This window comes from Protomyctophum bolini, assembly GCF_963924005.1.
Source record: "Protomyctophum bolini genome assembly, chromosome: 2".
In the NCBI taxonomy this organism is placed as follows: domain Eukaryota; kingdom Metazoa; phylum Chordata; class Actinopteri; order Myctophiformes; family Myctophidae; genus Protomyctophum; species Protomyctophum bolini.
The window spans coordinates 26682220-26709545 of NC_137863.1; the positions used below are offsets into that span (position 1 = coordinate 26682220).

General features: G+C 41.6%; 1 protein-coding gene across 1 annotated transcript; it reads left to right on the top strand.

Annotated features, from left to right (window-relative positions):
* Positions 1-955: 955 nt before the first annotated feature.
* Positions 956-4182, top strand: LOC308333517 (E3 ubiquitin-protein ligase TRIM35-like; the record flags this gene model as incomplete). The annotated part of the gene is made up of 3 exons (XM_080789974.1): positions 956-2359; positions 3462-3677; positions 4165-4182. 3 exons carry the CDS (start codon positions 956-958, stop codon positions 4180-4182), a joined length of 1638 nt encoding a protein of 545 aa, XP_080646100.1.
* Positions 4183-27326: the final 23144 nt, after the last annotated feature.

Below are 27326 nucleotides of genomic sequence, written 5' to 3' on the forward strand. Positions count from 1 at the left end.
ATTGACAATGAATGGCCAGTTTTTGTTTATTGTTTGTTTAAACATTACATAAATTGTTATTGGCTGGAATGAGATGATGTATGATAGCGCCCCTCACGAGTGTGATTTTATTACATTTGATTTGACAATCCATTGGTTTTCTCATGCCAATAAAGCTTACATTGACTTATATCTCAAATTAACAACTTTGAGAATTGTTTGACTATGCAGTGGTGTCAAGGGTTAAGTGGGGGCAGGGGCTATTAACCAACAGTTCTCCAGTACAGTTTCTGTATATTGTTGGTGCGTCCCACCCTCCACTCTGATTGGACCATCAGACCCCCTCTGTGAGTATTTAGCAGGGCTCTGTTTTCTTGGATGTCACTTCACTTTAATGTGTGTTGTTGTTAAGAGCTGAACTTCTCTCTTCTGGAATCTGGACTTGGTGAATTTATCAGGTATGTTTATGATTTCACTATTCTTGTCTTAATTAATTTGACTTTCAGTGATTTTTTGAATGCTCAAATTCTGGTTTACATCTACTAGTACTGCTACTACTACAATTACTACTAAGGGTACGGTCACAGCTAACTTTGATTCTACCTAATGTGTCCAAGACTAGGTACTATGTTTAGGAAAGGAAAGGTACTATTACTCAGGGTAACTGGACTAAGCTCAAGAACTTGTTTACAGCCAGGCCCTGCTCATAGAACATTTCATGGTAGAGGTTCAAAGACACTGTTTGTCTTTTTGCAATCGTTTTAAATGGGAATGGAGTGTAAAAAAAAAAAGCCCCATTCCCTTTGAAAACCATAGGCCACACATACAGAATCAAAGTTAGTTTAACAGTATTAAACAAGATTAATAATGAACAATAGTAATTAAACAACTATTACTACTAGCACCACTGCTACTCATAATGCTAACATTGTTGTTTCCCCTACAGAACGCAACGCAACACTGGTGACTTACAGCCATGTCAACCGCAGGGGATATTCCAAAGGAGGAAGTAACTGACGACATGGATTCCTATTTGACTCGGCAGGAAGAGGAACTCACCTGTCCTGTGTGCCGTGACATCTTTAAACACCCTGTTATCCTGTCGTGTAGCCACAGCTTCTGCAAGTCCTGTATGCAGCAATGGTGGACAGGAAAACCATCACAGAACAAGGCATGTCCTGTTTGCAAAACAAACTCTTCTCTAGATCAACCTCCTATCAACTTGGCGTTGAAGAACCTGTGTGAGAACTTCTTAGAGGAGAGAAGTCACAGATGTATGCCTGAGGTTCTCTGCCCTCTACATGATGAGAAACTCAGGCTGTTCTGTCTGGATGATGAACATTTGGCATGCCTAGTGTGCCAAGTTTCTGAAAAACATGCAGGACATAAGTTCAGACCCATTTATGAATCTGCAAAACAACTCAAAGAGGACCTCCAGGAATCACTGGAGGCATTAGAGGAGAAACTAGAGGGCCTTAAAGAGATTAAAGCAGGATATCACCAAACAGCAAAATACATTAAGGTGCAGGCCCAACACACTGAGATACAGATTAAGAAACAGTTCAAGAATATTCGGGATTACCTACGCCGGGAAGAGAAGGCCAGAATCACTGAGGTGAGGGAGGAAGAGAAACAGAAAAGCCAGATGTTGATGGAAAACATTGAGAGTCTGTGCAGAGAAATGGTGACTCTTTCCAACACCATCAGAGATGTTGAGGCAGATGACATCTCATTCCTGCAGAACTATAAAACCACAGTGGGGAAAGTCCAGTGCACACTGCCAGATCCACAGCCAGTTTCAAAAGTAGTGATGGACATGGCCAAACACCTGGGCAACTTGACCTTCAGAACCTGGGTCAAGATGAAGGAGATTGTCTCCTACACTCCTGTGATCCTGGATCCCAACACAGTCTATCCTGGATTCATCCTGTCTGATGATCTGACCAGTGTGTTGTACAATGATGATGTGCGTGAAGAGCTGTATACCAACCCGGACTACCTGCACGTGGTCCAGGGTTCTGAGGGATTTAACTCAGGGACTCATAGCTGGGACATTGAAGTTGGAAACAATAACTTCTGGGAACTGGGGGTGTTAGAAGAGTCTTTCCAGATAAACAACGGCGTTACTGGTTTGTTTTGGTGTTTAGGTTTTAGGAATGGCACATACACAGCAAACTTAGCAGGGTCGGCGACTGCTCTCTTGGTGGAGCAGAAACCCTGGAGGATCAGAGTCCAGCTGGACTGGAACAGAGGAGAGCTGTCCTTCTCCGATCCTGACACTAACACACACCTACACACCTTCACACACACTTTCACTGATAAACTATTTCCTTTCATTTCTACTATTCACCATCTCCCTCTGAGGGTGTTGCCTGAGAATGTCTGTATCAGTGTCGCTATGGAACATGACATGTAGATAGGAGCAATAACAAGAAAAAGAAAGAGAATTGTCCTCCCAGTCTTTTTATGGGTGTTGGAAATGTATCTTAAGTGTAAATCCAGCAGGCTGTTTTTCATGTCAGTATTGGATATCACTGTTTTATATTGTATACTGTTGATAGTTTATTTTTTAACTTTTTCCCATGCACAGTTTTTACACGTATGCAGTGTGGCAGTGGCTAAGCTGTAATAATGTCAGGGGTGGTATCTTGGACCACAGCAACTACCCTTTGCTGCTAGACTTAGTTTCACTGTATTTACTTTTGACTTATGTTGTATTTTTGTCTTGTAATAAACATTCAGATAAAAGGTGATTTGTGGTGTGTGTTTTATTGGCATACTGTGTTCATGATAATGTCAGTCAGCAATTCACATGAATTACCATTTAGAATCTAAATGGCCCCTAAAGAATAGTTAATTTAAATATAAACTATTTTTTAGATGATGGTGATGATGTATGATAGCGCCCCTCAGGGGTGTGATTTCATTACATTTGATTTGGCAATCCATTTGTTTTCTCATGCCAAAAAGCTTAAATTGAATTGAATAAACAATTATGTGATACAAAAATAACACATTTATTGTGTTGGTTGTCAAATACATATCATGTCTTGGGTAAATTGACTTTACAATAATGTATTTTATTGTTCCTTATATTGGCTCAAATTCACTGTGCTGATTTATATTTAGCAGAGCTGTGTTGCAATTAAGGCAGCTACCGGTAAATATGTTAATACATTATGAAGTAAAATATATTGGATACATTTATCAGATCGAGAAAGCCACAGTTTGGTCAGTTTTCCATAATAGTCTAGGAGGAATACTAGAAATATAATGGGTAAATACAGACTTTAGCTGGCTTACTGGAATGATCGATAGTTTATAGACAACTCAAATCTCAAAATAACAACTTTGAGAATTGTTTGACTATGCAGTGGTGTCAAGGGTTAAGTGGGGGCAGGGGCTATTAACCAACAGTTCTCCACTACAGTTTTTGTCTATGGTTGGTGTGTCCCACCCTCCACTCTGATTGGACCATTAAGGTGCAGGCCCAACACACTGAGATACAGATTAAGAAACATTTCAAGAATATTCAGGATTACCTATGTCAGGAAGAGAAGGCCAGAATCACTGAGGTGAGGGAGGAAGAGAAACAGAAAAGTCAGATGTTGATGGAAAAGATTGAGAGTCTGTGCAGAGAAATTGTGACTCTTTCCAACACCATCAGAGAAAGGGGCGAGTCGTTTGATATTCGTCGAGTGTGTCCAAGATACGTGAAACTGTCAACCTGTTCTACTGTTTTACCATTAATGAGTGGGTTAAGACCATTGTGGGTTGTTTCAATGGAAATGGTGTTCTGATAGTTTGTAATAGAGTTATTGTCATGGAGCAGTCAGAGAATGGCAGTATCATCAGAGTATTTAAAGTATCTGTTGTGTGCTGTGTATAGAGGAAGGTGCTGATTTATTATAGGTTTATTTTGTTTTGTGTTTTGTGCAAACCAGCTCTTTTGTGTGGCTAAGAGGGCTTAGTATAGTAAAATGACAGTAATATTCCGGATGGGCCATAGTCCTACAGGTGGTTGGTCTCATGTGGGGGTGTGTTAGTGGGGTTTAGTGAAACCCCTGGCTTTAGGGTACTGGTAATATGGAATAGTGTGACTACAGCAATTTGAACCAAGTTGTTGCTGATATTTTGTAGACATTTGATTTTAAACGTACTATTATATTTCTAATCCTTTCTAAGTCTCCCATTGAAGTTTAGTAATTGAAGTACGGAAATGTCTGCCCTGAGCCTTACATATACAATACAATAATGATATTGTTGTACTGAGAACACACGTCTCGGCCCTCTCTCCTTAATTAAACCGGTTTGGTATTTTAAACTGTGAATTTATTATTCTCTGGGTGAAACTCCCAGGGTGGCATAGTCTGGTATTCTGTTTTCATGCAGGTCTAAGTGCCCTGGTTTGACATTGATTGTATAAGTCTGTGGAACTCTACTGGAGGAATGGAGCACCATTCTAACAAAATATATTCCACATTTGGAGCTTTCCACATTTGATGGTGATGCAGAGTGCTGGCTAAAACATTGGTCCAAAATCCCATAGCTGTTGAAATAGGTTTACATGTGTGAAGTCTATAGCATTCACAATTTCATACTCCTCAAACTATTATGTCAATCATATGATGCCCCGGCTGAATTCCAGTGGCCCCTCATGTCCTGTGCATATTGAACCACAAACGGAAGCCACCGTGTCGGAATACCACTCTGAACTCTGTATATCGTCGTCATGAAAGAAACCCTCAGATCATGATAGAGAGTGGTTGAACCACCAGAGTTTCAGTTTCAGATAAATGTCTTGTGTGTCTATTATATCTGGTTATGAGGACCAGAATAAATGTCATGTTGGTCCAGAAAGTAAAATAGAAAACGGACAAACAAAACAAAAATTGAATTTCCTATTTCCGACATGCAGAAACAACGGTTGCGAACATGCGCTGCTCCCATGATTGCGGTTAGGTTGTCGGTCTAATGACAGTCAGACCAATAGTATGTCTAAACTAAAGCCTGTACTGTACCCATCCGTACGCCAAAACATTATCAACACAAAACCAACACATCAACACAAAAAACAACACAAAACATCTACAGAACACAGAAAACAAACAAAAATCAACACTACATAGGTCCTAAGGCCAAGCAGTGCAGGCGTGTGTGTGCACAAACACACACACACACACACACACACACACACACACACACACACACACACACACACACACACACACACACACACACACACACACTCCACCCACACAACGCATGCTACTATTTACTTTTCTTCTTTAATATTTCCACTGTTTTTTCAGAAACCCTACCCCCTCCTTCCTGCGTGCTCGCTGACCTCCAACTGGCTCTCGTTCCTTGCAAGAAGCTCTTTTTCCACCAAAGAACTCAAACCGATCCACCTGCATGTCCAGGCGGGGCCGTGGGCGAACCTGGGGCTGGGAACGGTTCACTCCCACAAAGGCTCCCATGCTAAACTCTCTTGGATCTGTAGAGCTCGTGGAGCAGACTCTAGCGCCATCACCTCCACAGAAGAGCTCCTCTGGAACCCTTACATAAAAAGGCATGTAAGGGTAGGGCTGTGACACCTGGGAGGCTTCTAGCAGGTGAGGACCAGGGTTTGCTTGAGGAGGGGCCAGTTGATATCCAGAGCCTGCCCCATCAGCATCCTCAACTCCTCCACCTCCACTTGGCTCTCGCTCCTCTCCACCACATCCTCCACTGAAGACCTGCTCTGGAACCGGTTCCCTTTGCATGTCCTGGCTGGGCCAGGGGGCTCGACCGAGTCCACACAGGCCCTGGCTGGCTGGTCCCAGACCAAACCCAGGATCTACTTGTTCAGGCGCACTTTGATCTCTAGGGCCTGCTGCACCGGCATCATCATCTTCAAGTCCACATGGCTCTTGCCCTTCACCACAAATGTGGTGAGCTCCTTTGGGCCTCCTCTTCGGAGGCTCCATCATCTCCTCCACCTTGTCATGGCTCCACGGAGGCTCCTTTGTCTCCTCCACCTCCTCATGGCTCCTGCTCTTCTCTGCCACAAAAGTGTTGAGCTCCTCTGGAACGAGTTCTATTTGCTTGACAGGGCTGGAACTGGCCACCTCACCTGTTTGATCTCCAAAGCCTGCTCCACCAACATTGTCATATTGTTTAATTTCCCTAATGTTCCTTGATAACATCTTCAAAGGCTGACTTTGACGATTATAAATATATGGAAAGAGTGCTTCAGTGAAAGTGTGAAAGAAGGTGTGTATGTGTGTGTTAGTATCAGGATCAGAGAAGGTCAGCTTTCCTCCGTTCCAGTCTATTTCAACTCTGATCCTCCATGGATTGTGCTTCACAAGAAGATCAGTGTAACACTGTCTGCAGCGTGCTGTGTAACCACCATCAGCAAACATCAATCTCCAGAAATTACCTGCACTTTCTCCCTTCCTCTGGAAAGTCTCTTCTTGTACACCTATTGACCAGCGAATATTTTCTCCAACCTCAACATCCCAGCTGTGAATCCCTGAGTTGAAGCCCTCGGCACCCATGACATGGTACCAGTAGTCAAACCTCTCTGGATTGTCTGGAAGCCTCTGTTCCCAATCTCCACGAGCCACACTGGTCAGATCACCAGACAGGACACATATTGGATGGGCAGTGTTGGGGTCCAGGATAACAGGAGTGTAGGAGACAAAGTCCTTCATCCTGTCCCAGACTTTGAACATCAGGTTGCCCCGGTGTTTAACCTCGTCTATCAGTGCTCCTGGGACTATCTGTGGGTCCTGCAGTTTGAGCAGGTCTCTTTCCACTGTGGCCTTGTAGTCCTGCATGACTGAGATACGTTCACCTCTCAGCTTCTTCCCTGTCACTTTGACTATTTTGACTGCTTTGACTAGTTTTGATATATCCCTATTTAGAATCTTGATTTTCTGCTTCATTTTATGACCCTTCTGCTTCATTTCCTTCCTCAGTACAGTGATCCTGGCCTCCTCTTCCTCATATAGAAACTGATGAAGCTTCTTAAACTGTTCCTTAATCTCCCTCTCTGTGTTCTGGGTCTGGACCTTAATGTGTTGTTCTGCTTGCTCACAGTTTATTTTAACTTCATGAAAGACATCTAGTTTCTCCTCTAAGTGGGTCAGCAATTCTCTGACTACCTCCTTGGGTTTGATTGTCTGAGGTTTCTCTGGTGAGAAAACCTCACACAGGTTCTTCAGAACCAGGTTACAGGGTGGATCATCCATTGAAGATTTCGTCTTACAAACTGGACATTCCTTTTTTCCCTTTCGTGTCCACCATTTCTGCAGACAGGCTTTACAGAAGCTGTGGCTACATGACAGGACAACAGGATGTCTAAATATATCCTGACACACGGGACAGGAAAAATCCTCTTCAGAAAAGGGCTGGGAAGACATTTAGTCTGTGTGTAGAGCTTGTCCCTCACGATAACATGCTAATGTAAGTCGCTCTGGATCAAGAGCGTCTGCTAAATGCCTAAATTGTAAATTGTAACATTCTCTGTATTGCTGTGTTCTTGTTTCCGATTATCTAGAAATAGACAGTTTGGAGTGGACGATGATGTCACTGCAGTGATGTCATGGTGCAAGAATGAAGAATCAAGTGAATCAACATCCCTTTAATTGCCACTCACTTATACAGGTAAAACCGAACACCGATGGAGTGGGTTTAATTGGGTAAAAATACACTTTCTAAAAAGTAATGTAAAAAACAATGTTTAGCAAAAAATTGCCTCATGATGGTGCTATACCCGGACATTGTGACTTTAAATGGAGGTTCTTATTTGGCCTACTGGGAGCCCGGATTAACAATGGTATTTAATGGAGCTTAAAACCCATTTAAGGCCAAGGACGTCCTTTTTGGACGTGTTAATACAAATCCCTCAAGGCCAAGGACGTGGTCTTAACGTGGTATACATACCACGTCAAGGCCACGTCTTTTTATAACAAAATAATCGATTTTTAGACTTTTATTTTTTATTTTGTATGTAATCTACCAAAAACCGGCCGAAATCCGCGCGATCGTGCACTATCGTGCACGCGCGCCGTCTCTATGTGAATCGCGGCAAAAAATCGGACATTTTGAGATCTTCTGGGCCTTTTTTGAGCTTAATTTGAGTAAAAAAAGAAAGAGCTAATGCTAGCTTAGCAATGCGGAAGAGTCAGGGTATCTTCTGAGAGGTCAAACTTTCACTTCCTGTTTACTCCCTTGAACAGGAAGTGATGTCAAGAGATTTGACTCTAAAGGCATTTTCAGCATAATGGTGCGTTCCCGCCATCTGGTGGCAGTTTTGGGTGTTACAGTGAAACTGACGGATTATATATATATAATATATTTAGACCGCTGTTCTTTCTTTTTGCATGAAAATGACGAATTAAGAAATGGGGCATTGGCCAGCATTGGCCAGCTTTGGCGACTTTTTGAATGGCAATCGAAAAATGTGAGATATGACCACAATGGCATGAAATGTCTCATTTTCAAGCTGCATGTCCTTACTTCACAATGAAAAAATAATTATGACTCTAGCATATTCCATTGTTTAGTAATAAGCATTTTAATACACCTTGGTTTTCAGTGAACAGTGAAACCAAGTTGTACTAAAATGCTTATAAGTCAACGAAGGAACATGCTAGAGTCATAATTCTTTTTTCATTGTGAAGTAAGGACATGCAGCTTGAAAATGAGACATTTCATGCCATTGTGGTCATATCTCACATTTTTCTATTGTCATTCAAAAAAGTCGGGTAAAGCTGGCCTAAGGCACAAAAAGATGTGATTTAAGGCTGGTAATAAGAGGGTTAAGTGCCATGCAGGCCCACAGCTTGCAGGGCCCTGTGCGAGGCTATTTTAAATAGGTAAAGATGTTGCTTCTGTCGAAATCGTATTCATGGTCACCAATTTCAATGTAACGCATCAAAGGAGCCCCAGCTAGTGTTTTCCCTGGAGGAGACTCAAAAATAGCAGATCCAGCGCCGGAGAGCAGCCTTATAACTCGGAAAAGCGGCGATAGTGCTGGCGGTGCGCTGAAAGCACGCACGTTCATTCACTGGCAGCGCAAACGCAAAACGTGTCGTTCTTGATTGTCTTACGCACGCATGCATGGGGCCTTTTGATCTGGTGTGGCACCAGGGCCCTCAGAGGCACCAGGGCCCTCGGAGGCTTTGATTCGGCACTGCTGGGAGTACGTGCGTCCAAAGTTCCTCACTGATTGTGGCATTATGTGAAAACGTGCCCCTCCCGCAAACTTTAAAAGCCAATCGTAGTAAAAAATAACACTCTTGTGAAGTGAGTGGTGCATCATCATCATTTCATCATGACGATTATGTATGATGATGTACGTCCTTCCAGCCGATCACAGCGGATGTTTCTGTGCTCAGACGGATAGACAGACATACACACAAAGCTGTGGAGCAGCTGCACCACTCAACAAAATGGAATTCGAAAGATCTGATAGATAGTTCCCCAATAGGTAGCCCGCGGGCCATTAATACATATTTTTTTGAATGAAAGTTACAGGTATGGTGTGTGCGATATGAAGTGTGAGATTACCATAATGACAGTAATCCTTAATCATATATTCAAGGCCTAGAGTTAAGTTGACATTGATTTTACAATATAAAAATAAATAAATAAAAGTTATAGTAAATTGAGGTCCCAGATATAAATGGCATTAAATGGGGATCAGTAGCCTATGCATGTCAAACTGGGCATCCTTCAAATTAAAATGATGATAATCACTGCTAGAGCCCTGCCATATCTTTTCAAATGGGGTCTTGCCCTGAAAATGATTTAATTTTACACTCTCAAGAGTTAAAGATCTATAAGGGTCCATTTGGTGACCAACTCTCCATTTAGCTGGGAGCACCTGGAACGAACCCCCTCAAGGACCATTGGTGGTCTCCCCCGGACCACTGGTTTAGAACCACTGTTTAGACTGTTCTACATCTAGGCCTATTCTAAGCTTAATTAATTCATGAATAAATAAAAATATGGCCCTTGAGGAAAATTAATTGGGGAACCCTGTAATCTTGATCACATAACTACAGAGATAGTGTGTACAAATGTGGTTGTTTCTCCTCAATGAAAATGGGGAAATGAAACACATTGAACATCAATTAAAAAAAAGTAAATCAAAACATTCATAAATTATTGTTTTGCATCCTAGTGCCCAGTGATAATTATTAGCCCAATGGAATTATAATCATGGCGACCAGAGGGTTACACTTAATTACACTTAATTGCTTGTGGTTGTGATATACCGGTAGTCAAAGTTTCTTCACAGTTTGCTTGTGGAGGCGCTGTTTGATCTCCAAAGCCTGCCCCACCAGCATTGTCATATTCTTTCATTTCACTGATTTTCCTTGATAACATCTTCAAAGGCTGACTTTGACGATTATAAATATATGGAAAGAGTGCTTCAGTGAAAGTGTGGAAGAAGGTGTGTATGTGTGTGTTAGTATCAGGATCAGAGAAGGTCAGCTTTCCTCCGTTCCAGTCTATTTCAACTCTGATCCTCCATGGATTGTGCTTCACAAGAAGATCAGTGTAACACTGTCTGCAGCGTGCTGTGTAACCACCATCAGCAAACATCAATCTCCAGAAATTACCCGCACTTTCTCCCTTCCTCTGGAAAGTCTCTTCTTGTACACCTATTGACCAGCGAATATTTTCTCCAACCTCAACATCCCAGCTGTGAATCCCTGAGTTGAAGCCCTCGGCACCCATGACATGGTACCAGTAGTCAAACCTCTCTGGGTTGTCTGGAAGCCTCTGTTCCCAATCTCCACGAGCCACACTGGTCAGATCACCAGACAGGATGCATATTGGATGGGCAGTGTTGGGGTCCAGGATGACAGGAGCGTAGGAGACAAAGTCCTTCATCCTGTCCCAGACTTTGAAAATTAGGTTTCCCAGGTGTTTGACTTCGTCTATCAGTGCTCCCGGGACCATCTGTGGGTCCTGCAGTGTGAGCAGGTCTCTTTCCACTGTGGCCTTGTAGTCCTGCGCGACTGAGATACGGTCAACTCTCAGCTTCTTTCCTGTCACTTTGACTGTTTTTGAAAGTGTTGATATATCTCTATTCAGACTCTTGATTTTCTTCTTCATCATGTGACTCTTCTGCTTCATTTCCTCCCTCAGGGCAGTGATCCTGGCCTCCTCTTCCTCATATAGAAACTGATGAATTTTCTTAAACTGTTCCTTTATCTCCCTCTCTGCTTTCTGGGTCTGGACCATAATGTGTCCTTTTGCTTGCTCACAGTTTCTTTTAACTTCCTGAAATACATCTAGTTTCTCCTCTACGTGTGTCAGTAATTCCTGGACTACCTCCTTCGGTCTGATTTTCTTTGGACGCTTCTCTGGTGAGAAAACCTCACACAGGTTCTTCAGAACCAGGTTACAGGGTGGATCAGCTGTTGGAGATTTCTTCTTACAAACTGGACATAGAGTTTTTCCCTTTCGTGTCCACCATTCCTGCAGACAGTCTCTACAGATGCTGTGGCTACATGACAGGACAACAGGATTTGTAAATATATCCAGACACACAGGACAGGAAAAATCCTTTTCGGAAAAAGAGTGGGAAGCCATTTAGTTTGAGTGAAGTGCTCCTCCCTTCCCCTTCATAACACTGTTACAGTGTTACAATGGACACACAGGTAAGATTTGTCTGGTTATTTTGCTATGTTCTTGTTTCCGATTATATCTAGAAATAGACAGTTTATAGTGGACGATGACGTCACTGTAGTGATGTCATGGTGCAAGAATCAAGAATCACACCAATAAAAAAGTTATAACTCACTTATTAAAAGCAGGGAAGAAATGGTGGTGACATTGTCTGCTAGACTGTGGAGCAACAGCAATACAAGTTTATAACATTCTCTGGGTCAGGTCCTGTGATGTGTACAACGAAAGTACTCAACCTCTCCACTGACCCCGTGATAACTAGAATAACTGAAATTTTAAAATAATTTAAATTAGGCTTTACAAATTCCTGCAACTGTATTGTGTGCAGTGGTGGAAAGTATACATTTTATACTGTACTTTACTTGAGTATTTCAAATTTCCAGTACTTTTACTTCTACTCCACTACATCTCAGAGGCAAATATTGTACTTTTACTCCACTACATTTATTTGAATACGTTAGTTACTAACTAGTTAAGTAGATTTTGATTATTAGCCTATTACAAATCATAATGTAACAACTTAAGCCCTATATACATTTCCGTGATGCATTGCGAGCTTGTAGATCTTCTATTTTCAAAAGATTTTTATTTAAATTTTGAAATGAGACATTCTGCACAATGACTACTTTTACTTTTGTACAAGTACAAAAGTACATATAGAATTCTGGACTTTTACTTGTGACAGAGTATGTCTGTTGCAGTACTAATACTTTTACTTAAGTAAAACATTTGAGTATACCTTTTCCACCACTGATTGTGTGTTTATAAAAAACTAACTAAAATAAACTAAAATCACAGAGAAGATGACAAAACATTAATTTACTTATTAGTTATTCATAATCATATTTCCATCCTATTAGGGGTATAGGCATTAGCCCAATGCAGTTACTGATGGCTACCAGCAGAGGGTGGCATTACACTTATTGTTTGTGGTAGTGCTATATTGTCACATGATTGATTGATTGAAGTATTTATTAACAGTTTGCAGAATTACAGTACATTTCAAGCACAGTTCAATACAAAAACTGTTAACTGTGAGTGGACGACACCATAAAACATTACACTTGTTTACAAGTCCATCGTTTTCAATTCATCATAACATTTAGAGACTACAAATATACACTTCTATATAGCCAAAAACATAAGGGGGGAAAAAACATATACAGTGAGGGGAAAAAGGGGTGGGTGGGGGATTCATATTTTACGTGGGCCAGTTTCAAATTGCAGCCGTCCGTAGGTGCCCTTTGAGAGCCGTTTTGAAGGAGTCAAGGGATTTGCATGTCATAATGACAGTTGGTAGGGCGTTCCATTTTTGTGGCATAGGAGCGGAATGAATTTAGTCCCTTGTGTCATGCTTGTGCCAAATTTGGGTTTCACATGGTTTGTTGAACTCCCTCTGGTGTTGTGGGTGTGGACTTCATTGACATTAAGGAAGTATTTAGACAGGTACATGGGTATATCTTGGTGGTGGTGTATTGAATCTTGTGGACCAGACCCATTGCAAGATGCTGTACTCAACCCTAAGCCATTCCAGCCTGTCAAAGTGGGCAGGGGTGAGGTGGGTTCGGGGGGTGAAGCCCAGTAGTAGCCTGACCAGTTTGTTTTGGGAAATCTGGAGCCTTGTTTTAAGAAGAAACCTTGTACGAGGGCTCCTGTTAGGGTCTTCAGGGTGTTTTTGTTGACCAGTGAGGATATCCTGTATAGGAATCTTGTTCTTTGGTTGATTTTCTTTTATTATGTTGGTGGCTATTTTATCACTGGAAAGATTTGCCTCCAGGATGGAACCTACTGTAGGTAGGTAATTTAATATTTTCATGTGATAATATTGTCACCCACTCTAACCAAGAAGCCATCTGCCTTGCTGAGATTACTATTTGATCCAAAAATGGATTCAGTTTTTCCCAGGTGTAAAGATAGTTTGTTATCCGCAAGCCAGGTGCAGTTTCTACCTAGTTTAGAGCTGAGGGCCTTTTCAGGTGAGTGCAGTGCAGCATTTGTCTCAACCAGGTCATCTGCGCAGTCCAGTGCATTGTGGAGTGTATAGCTACATGTCATGATGTGTTCCATGGTTTGTGTAACATTCACACACATGCAACAGAAGATGTTAATGTTCATTTCTTCATGGATGCCTTGCAGTGTCCTTAATTTGCTGGCCCACAGACGGTTTTCCAGACAAGGTTGGTCATGGGCAGTAGCGAGACATTCTTCTGGGGTGATCTGCCTCATGGATTCTCATGGAGCAGTGCCCTGTAGACCAGGTGTAGCTAATTTGTTAATCAATGGTACACCTCAGTAATGGCCGCGCCCAGGGCACCGCTCTATAGGGAGGTGTTTGCTGTTTGTGTGGCGTCTGTCCAGACTCAGCAGCTGGTGGCTCTCTGCGCTGCATCCACTTCCCCTTCCGTGCGCTGTAAACAGACATCTGTATGAAAGTAAACGTATTACATTGTGAAATAATCCTGTTGTAAACGGTCTATATGTTCACTCCAATTCCTCTCTCAAGTTCATCAGTCTGTAAACAATCACGTATGTGTGGAAGAGGAAATGGAGAAACAGAGATTCTAGAGCAATATGGTTCCCAATTTCCCCACCCCGGGCCTAAAAATGAATGAACAGATAGGGGGGATTCCTACGATTCCCACGGAGAATCAAATGCTACAGAATTATGTGTATAGTCAGAGGCCAGCATGTTTGTTTAACACTTTAATCATTGAGTAACGTCACTGGGTACAAGCTGGGGGAATTTGACACCAAGCCATGAGTGGAGTCATTACTTCAATAGGACAATTATCCCTGCAGAGTTCATTATGTTTACGTTGTGGATCTGCGTTTGCCTGCCTGATTGATTGATTGATTGATTGATTCCTGTAGAAGCCATCCTCACTGTTTATGTATGTCTACTTATTATTATTATTATTATCACAATTGTTGTAGCTATTGACAGAGGGTATAAGTAGGCCTGGGTGATTGGGGATGCGGCATGCACCTGGTGGACAAATGGTTTTTACCTGACATACAGAACAGAGATCATGCCATAACAAGGAAGAGAAGATGTGACTGTTTGTAATGTATCATTCACTGCACTTTGGAAAGTAAATGCAAACCAAAAAGACATTGAACCTGTGGACAATCTGTTTCTTATGTCTGCGTACATCCTTAATCCCTGAGTGCATCAGTGGGTTTGTTGGCTATGGTAGAAATGTTTGGAACCAAAAAAATGGCCACAACAATTCCTTCATTCATTGACTGACTGGTTTTTACTGCCCAGCCAGGAAGCTGATCATGATCACAGTCAGTTGGAAATGTAACATGTATGTCCTTGGTTCATAACCACAAGATGGTGCTGTATCTTAAGTACAGGGTATACACGAATAGATCACTGCTGGGATCCAGTGTCCACTTTACCATTTTATGGAATTAAAATGCAATCTGGACAGCAATGCTTTGAAGTAACTCTCATAACGCACAAGTATTTCTAGGACAGTGATTACAAACCGTGGGCCGTGAGGATATTGCAAGTGGGACCCCAAATAATTAGCAAAACACTAAGATTTAATAAATGATAATATGGCATCATTGTTAAAGAATTCATGTACACATACTGTATGTCATGGTACTTTTTTTCTTCAAAACCTCGAAAATGGGTTTTCATTGCGATACAGATAAAAAGGAACTTAATACTTAATACTTGATCCAAGCCGGAACACTATAAATTGATTGATTATTAAAACAAACATGCACTACAAATGCACATGGCCAACCCATGTGACATCTTAACACGGCAGCCGTAAGATTTTCAAGAGGGCCTGCCCCTGCCAGAAATCAACAGCAGTATTGGATCAGCTCACCGCTTCGAAAAGCTTATGGGAGCATTGTATTTCTAAATAAAATCTACAGTAATTATTTCTGTTAGACGTGTGGTTGTTCTATTTTGCATTACGCTGTCATTTAACCACTTGACAAAAACCTGACACATTTAGGATTCATGTAGTTAAACGCTAACCCATGAAATAAACATTGTTTACGTGAATTAATTAATTAAATTACATAGGTCAGGTCTACTCCAACTAGCCACGTTTGAAAGCTGGTGCAGCACTGCAGCCTCAATGCTTGTGGTTTCAATTTAGACCTCTCAGACGCAACACAACAATCCTAATAGTTATGATCTGAATGACAAACAGCCATGTGTTTTTGTCCTAGGGGGGAAATCCGCTATAAACAGGATTAACGGGGTAATGTCAGGGTTTCACATACCACATGGAACATGAAGGGACATGAGCAGCTCAGGGCAACAAAGGAAAAGGGAAGGGAGGGACTAAGACCTGTCCCATTGTGCCACCGCCCCCGCGCCCTCCTTCACCCACCCCTAGACAGCGGTTGCGTGCCATATAGGAGACAGACTTGAAACCAGAGGCAGAATGATGAGATGATGACTCAAACTGTGGGAACCTGCTATTTGTCTCAATCATGCAAAATGAGACACGCAACGCTATGTGAAGAAAACATTTTAATAAAATAAATCCTGCAGGGACTGGTCTAAGTTGTGGCTGTAGAAATATAGTAACGTCAGTTTCAAGTAAAACACAGTAGGCCTACTGGTTTTCAATGTTGGATTCAAATGAACCCTGTATGACGGACAGAGATTAAAAACTAAGCGATTGGCCAAATTATAGGAAGATTGATATTTGAATTTAAGTGGGAAGTCTGAAGACTGAGAGGTGGGTTTTGAGGGCGTTTTAAATGAGCATGAGTTGGGAGTGAGTTCCAGAGGGAGGGGCAGGCAACGGACAAAGGTCAAAGCCCTGTCACCCCAGGTTCCGTTTTTTGTCCTGCATGGGGACTAACAGGAGGTTGGCATCACCAGAACAAATATATCATCATTTCATCATCGATAGTCCGTTGTCCAGAATCGCTGGCCTGACCCATACCCCCCATAAATATAGGCATGGGAAAGGTTGTTTGCCTATGTATGCCCAGTATGCTCATATCTGGGACCTGCTTGATGCAGCAAGTTGGTTCGATCAGCAGATCTCCCAAAATATTAATAGAACTGCAAATCCTGCTGTCAATGTACAGTGTGGGCAATTTAATAGATCATATTATTGATGTATACATTTTGAGGTGTAATCAGTCTGGTGTCAGAGGCATGTGCGGTGCAAACGTTGCTGAGACATACCAACAATCCTACCTACAGTCATTAGTCCGACAACACCGTTGCTCCCATCATGCGCTGCGGATTCAAACTAACCCATGGTGGGTTAAAAATCACCCGTGGCGTCTGCATGTAGTGGCAGAGACGCAGTCCCACTGATTTAGCTAGCCAATTACAATGTCAAGGAACCCCTGTGATCATTTGTAATTAGGAGGGGATTTAACCAAGCCCCCAGTGAGGCTTTCCAGCATTGAAGCACTCGGCCCTAGTGGTTGGAGCGTGAACTGCAGGCGGACCCGTGGATTCATGACGAGGAAATCCTGTGCAGCTGGGCTTTAACATTGAGCGCTTGGTTGCACTTCCGCATTTGACCACCAACATTTGGTGGTCAAATGCGGAAGTAGACGGTTCTTCTGGGTGCTTCAAAACGCCACTGAGCAACTTCCACTGAAATTAATAGAGGGGGGGTGGGCTATCGCTCCGGAGCAGTCTCTATCCTTTTATTACTCTATGGATTTAACCAACAAAAAGCATGTTTTTGCAACAAACGTTAAAAAAGAAAATCACATGTGTGGCTCCCCCTATGGATGAAAATATAATAGCTTTTGGCTCTCTGTTGATTAAACCCACCTCGACATGTGATTACAATTTGGGGTGGATTGGACATTCTTTTTGTGATTTGTAGCATTTCTTTGTAAAATAGGCCCCTCCCACTAATTTTGGAAGCTGTTTAGAGCCAAACGATACGGACGATGATGGATGGATGGACGGATGATAATTTCATAGGTCCAGAGATCATGTGATGATAATCTGATAGGTCCAGAGATCATGTGATGATAATCTGATAGGTCCAGAGATCATGTGATGATAATCTGATAGGTCCAGAGATCATGTGATGATAATTTCATAGGTCCAGAGATCATGTGATGATAATCTGATAGGTCCAGAGATCATGTGATGATAATCTGATAGGTCCAGAGATCATGTGATGATAATCTGATAGGTCCAGAGATCATGTGATGATAATCTGATAGGTCCAGAGATCATGTGATGATAATCTGATAGGTCCAGAGATCATGTGATGATAATCTGATAGGTCCAGAGATCATGTGATGATAATCTGATAGGTCCAGAGATCATGTGTAGTCCTACTGATTTTTGTGAGATTTGGACAAAATCTAAGTGGATGAGCAAATTTTGTGTTTTGAAGAATATTCAAAATGGCGGAAAATCTATCCTGCCGCAATTTATTGTTATAGCGCCACCATGAGGCCGACTGATGTAATTATTCATTACCAAGTGTTGTAACTGTAGCCCTTACGGTTTCTGAGAGAAAAATACGTGGATGTGAGTTTTTTTTTTTAAATGACAGTCATGTCATTTTTACATTTTAACCCTGTAAAACCCGGATAAATTTCTACTTGCAAAAAACTGAGCTCAACTTTACTACTACTTTTTACTACTAGGACTTATCAGAGGAAATGATGTAAAATATTTTATGCACATTTATAATAATTATTAAAATAATACATTAATAATTTACATTTGGGGGGATATCTTTCACAATAATGAATAAAACATGTTCTAGATATTCTAATGATCACAAAAAAAAACGCAATGCATATTGATAATCCAACATCTGTCTGCATTTGGGAATGGCCTCGATTTCTAGTACTATTTGAATGTATTTCTTTTTAGACGAGTCAATTTTGCACATGCTAGAAATTAGACTTTGTCAATTATTGTCATTGGCCACACATGAAACATAATTCTTAAAAGTCTACGTTAAAAAAAAAAAAAAAAGAAAAAGATGAGGTACGTGTGATATTTACTCATGGGGGTTTTCCCCAGTGTGAGACCAGCCCCACCAAAAATGAGTAGCCAATGAACTTTAAACACTTCCAGAGAGGATTAAGCAGAACAATATTCTTGCAATCAGTCCCGTCTGCCAGCAAACAAAATTATTGCATTAGCACTGAGCTTATCCAGACAGCATGATGTCACTGTTGTAGCTTTGCTTAAGATAAAACATTAATTACCAGAATTCATCCCCATTGTGTTTCAAGCCGTGTCCTTAATACAGCAGTACTGTATGTATAAGTTCAAAATGTAAGCCTTCCTGACTATTAATATATTGCTTGAATTGAGTGCATGAATTCATCATCCGTTTTCAGCTAGATTGTTCTAATCACTCTGCATTTTAATTAATTATTTATTTAAAAAAATACCACACAGTGATATTTACCTGTACTGTAACCGTTTCTGTGGACACATTATTTTATGTCAGTTAGTCAGTCAGTCAGTTACTTACTTAGTTATTTAATCAGTCACTCACATCACACCAAACCCAGACTGTGATGCAAGCAAGGCCATTCGGAAGTAGGTAGTCAAAAGACACCTGCTAGTGCTCACAGTCTTCCAGTGCACATTTCCCAGTAACTGTAGTAGTGCTAATTAAACGAGCAGTTTCAACAATTTGACCAGCAAGTAAGTAAATAATTGCCATGTGGCCCATAGGTCAGGACTCTAGAGCCTAGTACCCCCCCTGGACATGATGAGCCTCACAATGTGCAGACGCAAAGACAGTTTTCTGCCGTTGAGGTGGTAAGTTTGCTATTCTGAATAATATTGGAATTGGCCAGAGCATTTTTTTCTTTTATTGTCTTCTTTTCTATAAATGGGTTGTATACTGTGTAGAGTAGACTATTGTATATTTTAATGACCAATGGATTAATTCCCTGAGGGAGTAGCCAGGGAATAGCCATATCTGAGGAACCAAAATAATTGTACTTTTATGTAACTGTAGCCACAGCTTCCGTGCCACAAAATTATTGTATTAAGGACGAGAGAGAAAGATAAAAACAAGTTTCGGCAGCCACACTGCTGGCTTTCTCTCTCGTCCTTAATAAAAAATAATTTTGTGGCACGGATGCTATGACGTGTTTGGCTACTTTGATCTTCTCTAAGTTCTTTACAGTTGGTTGGCACCTCAAAAGGACAGTGTTGTGCGTGCGTACAGTGCGCTGCACGGCACCTCGTATGTATCTGTACACAGACAAGATGTAACAATAACGAATACCTTGAACCTTAAACCTTGAATCATAAAGCACAAACCAGACTCAACCACATGTTTGCGTGGATGAAAAATAGGAGTTTGGGTGCTCACAGTAGCTAAACATGTCAATGTCATACATGCTAGCACATATAAATGGCATACCATAAGACATTAATCTATCTTTCTGACACATGTCCATAGCAAAATGATGACTCAACAATAACGACAATAACAGAAGAAGTACAGAACATAATTAACTGGATTGGAGAATACTGAGAAATCTCCTCCAGCCACTAATAGCCCAGGATACACAGCCCCCATCTGAGATGTTCTATGGTCCTCAGTAACCCACCCACCCAAAACAAAGTCCACCTGAGATATTCTGTCCCCAGATACCCTCTCACCCAACACCAGGGTGCTGGGTAACATCTCTGTCTCCCTCTCCCAGTGAGACATCTGGTATAGATGGACATTCCTCCTCCTCCTCCCAGTTCTCATCTGCCTCATAGTATAGTGTCTACTGTCTACCTTGTTTACCGTGCTTGCAACTTCCAGGTTGCTCTGGAATCTGGATTAGAGCGCTTGTGCTAAATGCAGAAATTGTAAATTTTGTTAGTCGGACAACCTTGCGGCCCTCACCAGCTGAACTCGGTAGACCACGTCCATGTAATGCCAGATATGTTTGTACTTGTACTCAAGTTGAATTTAGTAATTTTTTTCTATATTGTGGTATTGCTATACTTATTCAAAACATTTATACTTTTATGTTAAAAGAATCAGAGTACTTCTTCCACCACTACCCGTACAGGCACAGCAAACATCGACGTGCATTATCACAGGGTAAAACTGTTCCAGCTGTGCTTTTTTAGGCTTGGCAGATGTAATGAGATTGTGGGTGATTTTGAGACAGGGTCGTTTGCAGTATACTGTACCTAACCTCTCCCTGTCGGAGAAAACAAATCAACAGAGTAATCCTGGTCATGACAGCATGGCACAGATACGTTTTGTGTGGTTATGTTTTGTCTCTGGCAAGTCTACTATAGCTTCAGTGCTCTGCTCACTGAGGACAGGTGCATTCATCATGAAACATCTGGTTTAACTTCCATGCGCTTCAAGACTTCACAGGCTCTCTCTCTAGCCTGTATTTCGTTACATGGGCCTATTATTTGCCCCTTCCTATTATAATTCTGCCGTCCACCATTGAGTGAGATTAAAACAAATTCTCCCCTTTGTTGTATTGTCTTGTAATTCTGTTAATATTCAAAAGACACCCAGGTCAAGTAAAGAATATGGCTGAATATATTGTCTATTTATTGTGTATTGAATAGTATTATGGTAAGACATTCCTCTACATGTATGGTAGTTTTCTAATTTAACTGATTTCATGAATGTGGGATAAATTTGAGCACCCAGCCAGGAGTACCCCAATTGTACCCTGATTGTGAACAGAGCAGCAGCAGCTGCCTGCGAGTGTGAAAACAAGACCAAACGTCTTGTGTTTTGGTTTATAAACAGCGGGGCACTGTACAGTATAGTTGTGAACGTACCTGCTGTCAGGGGAGCCTCTTCTGACTATGGCTACACACTCCACCAGAGCTGCTGGGGGGGTCGAGGCACTTGTCAGAATCAGAATCATATATTTGTCATTTCCCCCATGTACTTACATACATAAAGAACATGTCACTTGCAGTCCAACATAAAACATAGAAAATAAACATAAAAGCTAAAAACTAAAGACATAGCACAGACAAACATTTAAAAAGAGCCCCAGTATGTGTGCTAGCACCAGCCAGGAAGCCATGCACCAACGGGCCCCACCAAACTTTGGTCAAAGTGTCCACATAAAAGCATGATTTTAACAAATACTGTACACTTTTTGGGAATAGTTCTTCCCCCTTATATTGTAATAATACCTGATGATCATGTTTTAGGGTGGAAAAAAATCGTGGCACTCCATCTTTAAAGCTGGGCTGTTGCCTGAGTCCAATGCATTTCTGCCAACTTCCAGTCCAGGACTTGTCACTGTTTGCTATGCTCTTCGCCAATAGAAGTCTACGTAGAAGAGCTGCCAATGGACTAGCCCAAAGAAGTGAACGGAGTTGTCGTAAGTTAACTCTGTCTTACTCTATGGCTCTGGAGCAGGGGTTCCCAAACTGGTGTGTGAACCCCTTGTGGTGTCCGAACACCCTCTATAGGACCACTACCAGTTGACCTGTAGTAAGTCTCATGGTCGGGGGGGTAGGACCAAGTCTCATGGGATTTGTGATTTGTTTATAAACATTTGTGATTTGTTTATAAACATTTTGGGATTTGTTTATAAACATTTGGGATTTGTTTACAAACATTTGGGATTTGTTTATAAACATTTGGGATTTGTAAGTCTCATGGGGGGGGTAGGACCACTTCCAGTTGACCTGTAGTAAGTCTCATGGTCGGGGGGGTAGGACCAAGTCTCATGGGATTTGGGATTTGTTTATAAAAATTTTGGTATTTGTTTATAAACATTTGTGATTTGTTTATAAACATTTGTGATTTGTTTATAAACATTTGTGATTTGTTTATAAACATTTTGGGATTTGTTTATAAACATTTGGGATTTGTTTACAAACATTTGGGATTTGTTTATAAACATTTGGGATTTGTAAGTCTCATGGGGGGGGTAGGACCACTTCCAGTTGACCTGTAGTAAGTCTCATGGTCGGGGGGGTAGGACCAAGTCTCATGGGATTTGTTTATAAACACTTTGGTATTTGTTTATAAACATTTGTGATTTGTTTATAAACATTTGTGATTTGTTTATAAACATTTTGGGATTTGTTTATAAACATTTGGGATTTGTTTACAAACATTTGGGATTTGTTTATAAACATTTGGGATTTGTAAGTCTCATGGGGGGGGTAGGACCACTTCCAGTTGACCTGTAGTAAGTCTCATGGTCGGGGGGGTAGGACCAAGTCTCATGGGATTTGGTATTTGTTTATAAACATTTGTGATTTGTTTATAAACATTTGTGATTTGTTTATAAACATTTGTTATTTGTTTATAAACATTTTGGGATTTGTTTATAAACATTTGGGATTAGTTTACAAACATTTGGGATTTGTTTATAAACATTTGGGATTTGTAAGTCTCATGGGGGGGGTAGGACCACTCAGGGCCGGTTCTAGGCATAGGCGAACTAGGCGGTCGCCTAGGGCCTCAACCACTGAGGGGGCCTCGTCACAGGGAGAAGATTTTTTTTTTCATGTATCCCTTACATGGGCTACTGGCCACATGTGGCCCCCACCTAGCTTCTTAATTTTGATCTCAAAGTGCACCAGATTGAAGCATTTTCATGGCAAATTTACAATTTTTATCCGGCGTGGCAAAGCAGGAGGGGGGGGGGGGGGCTCTGTATAATATGTTGCCTAGGGCCTCAAAAGGCCTAGAACCGGTACTGCTCTAGGGGGTGTGTGATATGAGGGTTATGGCGGTTTTATGGTGTTATTTAACACAAACAGCTAAATCTGGTAAACCCCTGTTGTAGATAGATAGATAGATAGATAAATAGAACATATAAAAATACATTGCATCATAGAAATGAGTTAAAAAGTACAACACCAAAAAAGCAAAGCAAATATGTCAACTGGCCAACCCCCTCCCTCCTCGTCTCCCCCCCACGGCCCCCATTGATTCAGTCTAATGGCCCTTGGGATAAAGGAGATCTTAAGTCTATCTGTGCTGCATGTCTGATAAAAACCTGTTACTGAATTTGCTCTTCTGAGAATAAAGTGCTGTGTGCAGTGGGTGACTAACATCATCCAGGATGACTAGTGTCTTGGCCAGATCTCTTCTCCTGCCATCACCGCCACAGAGTCAGGCTTGGTCCCTGTCACCTTGTCTGCTCGCTTAATCAGTCTGTCTAGTCTGGCGTTCCCTCCCCAACACACCACAGCATAGAAAAGACCTAATCAGTCTGTCTAGTCTGGCTGTGTCCCTCTGTCTGGCGTTCCCTCCCCAACACACCACAGCATAGAAAATAACGCTGGAGACCACTGACTGATAAAACATCTGCAGGAGCTTCCTGCAGATGTTGAAAGAGACCAGTGTCCTCAGAAAATACATCCTACTCTGACCCTTCTTATACAGACAGTTTGTGTTGACTGACCATTCCAGCTAATAGTCAATCTCCACACACAGGAACTTGTATGACTTGACCGCCTCGACCTCCACCCTCCCAATGGAAACAGGCTGAGGGGTGGGGCGGGCTCTCTGGAAGTCAATCACGATCTCCTTTGTTCAGGTGACTCCAGTCCACAAAGTCCTCAATCACTTTCCTGTACTTCCTCCTCCGCCCTTTGACCCAGTCCAGCCCTGCTTTTCAGACGAGAACTCAGCGGAGCGGAGAGAGTGTGTGTGTCTCCTAATCCTATGCTTCCATTTGGTGACAAATTCGACCAACAAACCGTGTTTTCCGTTGCTGATGATCATCCACTAGCGGCTTCCAGTTCCTTTGACAATGAATGGTAGACTTCAATCTGCCCGTGTGAACGCAATGAGTGGATCGGCAGTGGTATATAGCCTACTTCGATTGATGATATAGTGTAATACTCATTTATTTCAGTACAGTTTATACAATCTAAACATGCAAGGAACAAAACAGACTATGTAGAGGCCTTTAGTCCATGAGCCAGAGCTCCAAAATTGGAACGTTAATAATTATGAATTGAGTGTATAAAACCTTAGATTAGATTGTTATCACCATGAACCTTCCCCAGTTGATTTCTTAGATGAAGACAATGATTTATTGTATTACAAATTCTATATACGAAAATATGAAAAAAATAGAAAATATGAAAAACCTACTACTGTGGAAGGGTTATCATATATTCATTTACTTATATTGATCCTATGAACAATTTAATATGGGTATTTTTTTGCCCACTCAATTCATAATTAATGTTCCAATTTTGGAGCTCTGGCTCATGGACTAAGAATTAATCAAAAATAACTGAACTGGTTCCCATTGGGTGTGTGTGTGTGTGTGTGTGTGTGTGTGTGTGTGTGTGTGTGTGTGTGTGTGTGTGTGTGTGTGTGTGTGTGTGTGCGCGCGAGCGCACATACGGAGAGAGAAAGGACGCTGCTTTTATGTCATATATTTTTATATGACCCTTGATAACCTCCGCAACGGCTCCACTTTAATCGTTCTGAATCATATGCCGGTAAACTCATTTGAGGAGCTTAAATGTCTGGCTAACTTGTCGCATTCTTTTGCCAACACATGCAGCAGTTCAGCATCATTTCTATGATTTGCAGAGCTACTGCTCTCATCATTTCCCCGAAATGCAGCTCTCGTTTGGCAAGGTAACAGGTCACATCCATGACACTTCCCCTCACTGTTGCATTGTGTTGATCATGGAGCCTGTCCTGCTCATCCAGCACCGTGTCAAAGCCACTCCGAACAAAGGTTTTCAAGCTGGTCCTGTTGCTCTTTTCAAATACAAGCTAAGAAACCTTCCATAACTTGAAACTATCCAGAACCTGTGAAGTTCTGTGATGTTTTTTGTTGTTGTTGTTGTTGTTGTTTGTGTTTCCATAATAACCAGAGCCATGGATGTACTAGGGTTGGCATCCGGAAACGGAAGAATCGGAGGAACCAGATCCAACATTGAGGAAGTGGCAGCGGTTCCATCACATGTGGAATTGTTTCCGGAACCGTGGTTTATTACACTGTCAGAGCTGGTACTGTAGGCTATATGGACTAAACGTCTGCTATACAAACGTTTTAATTTCAAGGAACACCATAACTCTGAGAGTGCACAAATGGACCCAATTTGTGCCCAAGACGTCTCCAGACGCCCTGGGAATTATCCCATGGTGTGTCCAAGACGTCTGTACACGTCTTATGAAAAAAAAAGAAATTAAAACAATATATATAATTTAATTAAAAAAAATAAAGATAACTTTTTTGGGGGGGGGGGGGGGGGGGGGATCGGATGGGCACCCCACGTCGCTATTTTGAAAGAATACAAGGGCACACAAATGGATTGCATTTTATAGCGCTTTTCTATAAGCGCTTATCGCTATTACACAAAGCACTTTACAATGATCCATTCATTCATACTGTACATTGGGAGCTGAAGCCGGCAAATAGTCGACGACAGCGTCCTCACTTCCCACATCAATGGTGGCAAGCTAGCATACGAGGAAATGTGGGGTTCAGTGTCTTGCTCAAGGACACTTTGACATGTAGATAAGAGGAGCCGGGATCATTAGATGACATGCTCTACCTCCTGAGCCACAGCCGCCCATTTGGTAACATTTGTAAACTCTCAGAGTTACAGAATAATACAGATCTCTAAGGGTCCCTCTGGAACTCGCTATAGGAATTGTTAAAAAGTAACCGCTAAAGAATCGGAACGTTAAGAGGGAACCGGAATAGCCCTAGGAGGTGAAAGAAACTAAGAACAAAAAAATTGCAATAGAAAATAGCTGCTAGCCACTATTTTAGCTATTTTTGAGTTCTGGGAGGGGACACACACACATTAGTCTGACATACGTGGCTGGTTAAGACTCACCAGTGGCTTTCGCACGATGTTATGAGGTTATGGTTAGGGTAGGGTTAGTAATGTTGCATTATTGGGACATCGGACTGCGCTACGCAACTCAGGATTAGTACTCCTGAGCAGTGCCAAAATTCGGTTCTCAGAATCTTTTCTGAAAGCGAGTGCTATGGAAACAAAATCAAGAACTTGTCAAATACTTTTCACTGTACGATACAGTTCACTTAGTTCTTGTAATGGAAAAGAGCCAATGGAGTGGACAGGACTGTGGCCGAGCAGAGCTCTTGGTAAATTGTTCAAGTCACAGCATCCGACACTTTCACCCACACACGTCACTACTGGAGGACAAGAGTAGACATGGGAAACCAAAAATGCATGTGTACAGCTGCAGCCACATAACCAATCCTTCTTCTGGTAACACTTGGCTTGACAAGTTTGGATAATTAGTGTGGTTGCCTAACAGGGCAACCAGATTATCGTTATTGCCTGACTTTATTTATAGAGAAACCACAAAAAGTTGTATTATTCCGCCCCTTGTGACGTCATGTGGGTCAATACATCAGTATCATACATCATCATCATACTGTATACTTAGCAACCACAAATGTTTTAATTTATTTCCTTTAAGCTGGGTAAGATCCTACATGTCAGGTGTTGGTTTCCTTTTAGCGACCACAGCTCATTTGCTCATCACAGCTCCTTTTAAGAGAATGTTCAAAATCTTTTTAACCACTTAAACAAAAAACGAAGGTGATCTACAAGCTCAGTATGTTGTCCCTTGTATGCCCATATATGGAGATCCCTGATGTCCTCATGTCCATAATGTATATTGGCAATTATGGGTATGGAGCTCAGCTGACTTGTTTGCACCTGATGCCATGATGACAGTCCTCCTCCTGTACTA